Raw genomic sequence first — 1,339 nt, 5'->3', positions numbered from 1 at the left:
TTATATACTAGGTTCGTAAACCTGAAATACATCAAGTTCGTGTGGCCGAGCGAATAAAGCGCGTGACTAAAACGCGTGTAACTGGATGTTCCAAGTTCGAGTCCTACTGTATTCGTAAAATTTTTTTGTAAATATTAGGCGAAATATTTTTTTATATAATTATTGAAATTATTCGTGTACTTTTCATGTTGGAGAAATACTTGTATATTTTAAAATTTCGTAGGCATCAAAATATAAAATCATGTATATAATTGCATTTAAATCTCGTTCGCTAAATAACTTTCATTCAAATGTATGTAACAATTGTTACAATGAACAAAAGCGATGAAAGGATGCCTACGAAAATTAAAAATATACAAGTATTTCTCCTACATAAAAAGTACACGAATAATTTCAATAATTATATAAAAAAATATGTTTCGCCTATTACTTAAAAAAAAATTACGAAAATAAAAGTAGGACTTAAACGTAGAACATCCAGTGTTCTATCACACGCTTTACTCGCTCGGCCACACGAACTAGCTGTATAAGTTTACGAACCTAATATATAAATCATACGGGAAATTTGAACAATAATAATACTATAATTAACTATAGTGCATTAACATAACTACCACTAGAGTGCATTTGTACGAAAGATATACTATAATCTAATACAAGGAGACGACTTTAGGTTGTTACAAATTTGAAGGGCCGGGTGGGGGGGGGGGAGAGACAGGGAGCCAGAATGACAATATTTTTTTATATTAAATTTTATTACATATATATATATTTTTTAGTTTATATATAATAAGATACTAGATAATATAGTAAATAATATAGAATATATAGATATATATAGAAGAATATAATAGATAATATACTAGACTCTATATAATAAGATAAATATATATGTTCCTTATTATTTTCCTGGCACGTATCCCGGCGGCAGTGGGACGAATCCCGGCGACGGGACGTATCCCGCCGACGGAACGTATCCCGCCGACGGAACGTATCCCGACGACGGGACGTATCCCGGCGACGGGACGTATCCCGCCGACGGGACGTATCCCGCCGACGGAACGTATCCCGGCGACGGGACGTATCCCGCCGACGGAACGTATCCCGGCGACGGAACGTATCCCGGCGACGGGACGTATCCCGCCGACGGGACGTATCCCGCCGACGGAACGTATCCCGCCGACGGAACGTATCCCGCCGACGGGACGTATCCTGGCGACGGGACGTATCCCGCCGACGGAACGTAACCTGCCGCCGGAAATAAAACCCCTGGTGGTGGCGATGGGACGTTGTCCTGGTGGTGGCGATGGGACGTGCCCTGGTGGTGGCGATGGTGTAA

At 40.5% G+C, this 1,339-nt stretch overlaps 1 protein-coding gene across 1 annotated transcript; it reads left to right on the top strand.

The window, feature by feature from the left end:
* Positions 1-891: 891 nt before the first annotated feature.
* Positions 892-1,333, top strand: LOC105461946 (uncharacterized protein P19A11.02c-like; the record flags this gene model as incomplete). The annotated part of the gene is made up of 1 exon (XM_011708467.1): positions 892-1,333. A coding segment is annotated over exon 1 (442 nt), but the record flags the coding sequence as incomplete, so codon positions are not given.
* Positions 1,334-1,339: the final 6 nt, after the last annotated feature.

The sequence above is a fragment of the Wasmannia auropunctata genome, unplaced genomic scaffold (assembly GCF_000956235.1).
Source record: "Wasmannia auropunctata unplaced genomic scaffold, wasmannia.A_1.0 LD274338.1, whole genome shotgun sequence".
NCBI classification, from domain to species: Eukaryota; Metazoa; Arthropoda; class Insecta; order Hymenoptera; family Formicidae; genus Wasmannia; species Wasmannia auropunctata.
The sequence above is the reverse complement of the archived record's forward strand: the minus strand, read 5'-3'. Positions and strand labels throughout refer to the sequence as shown.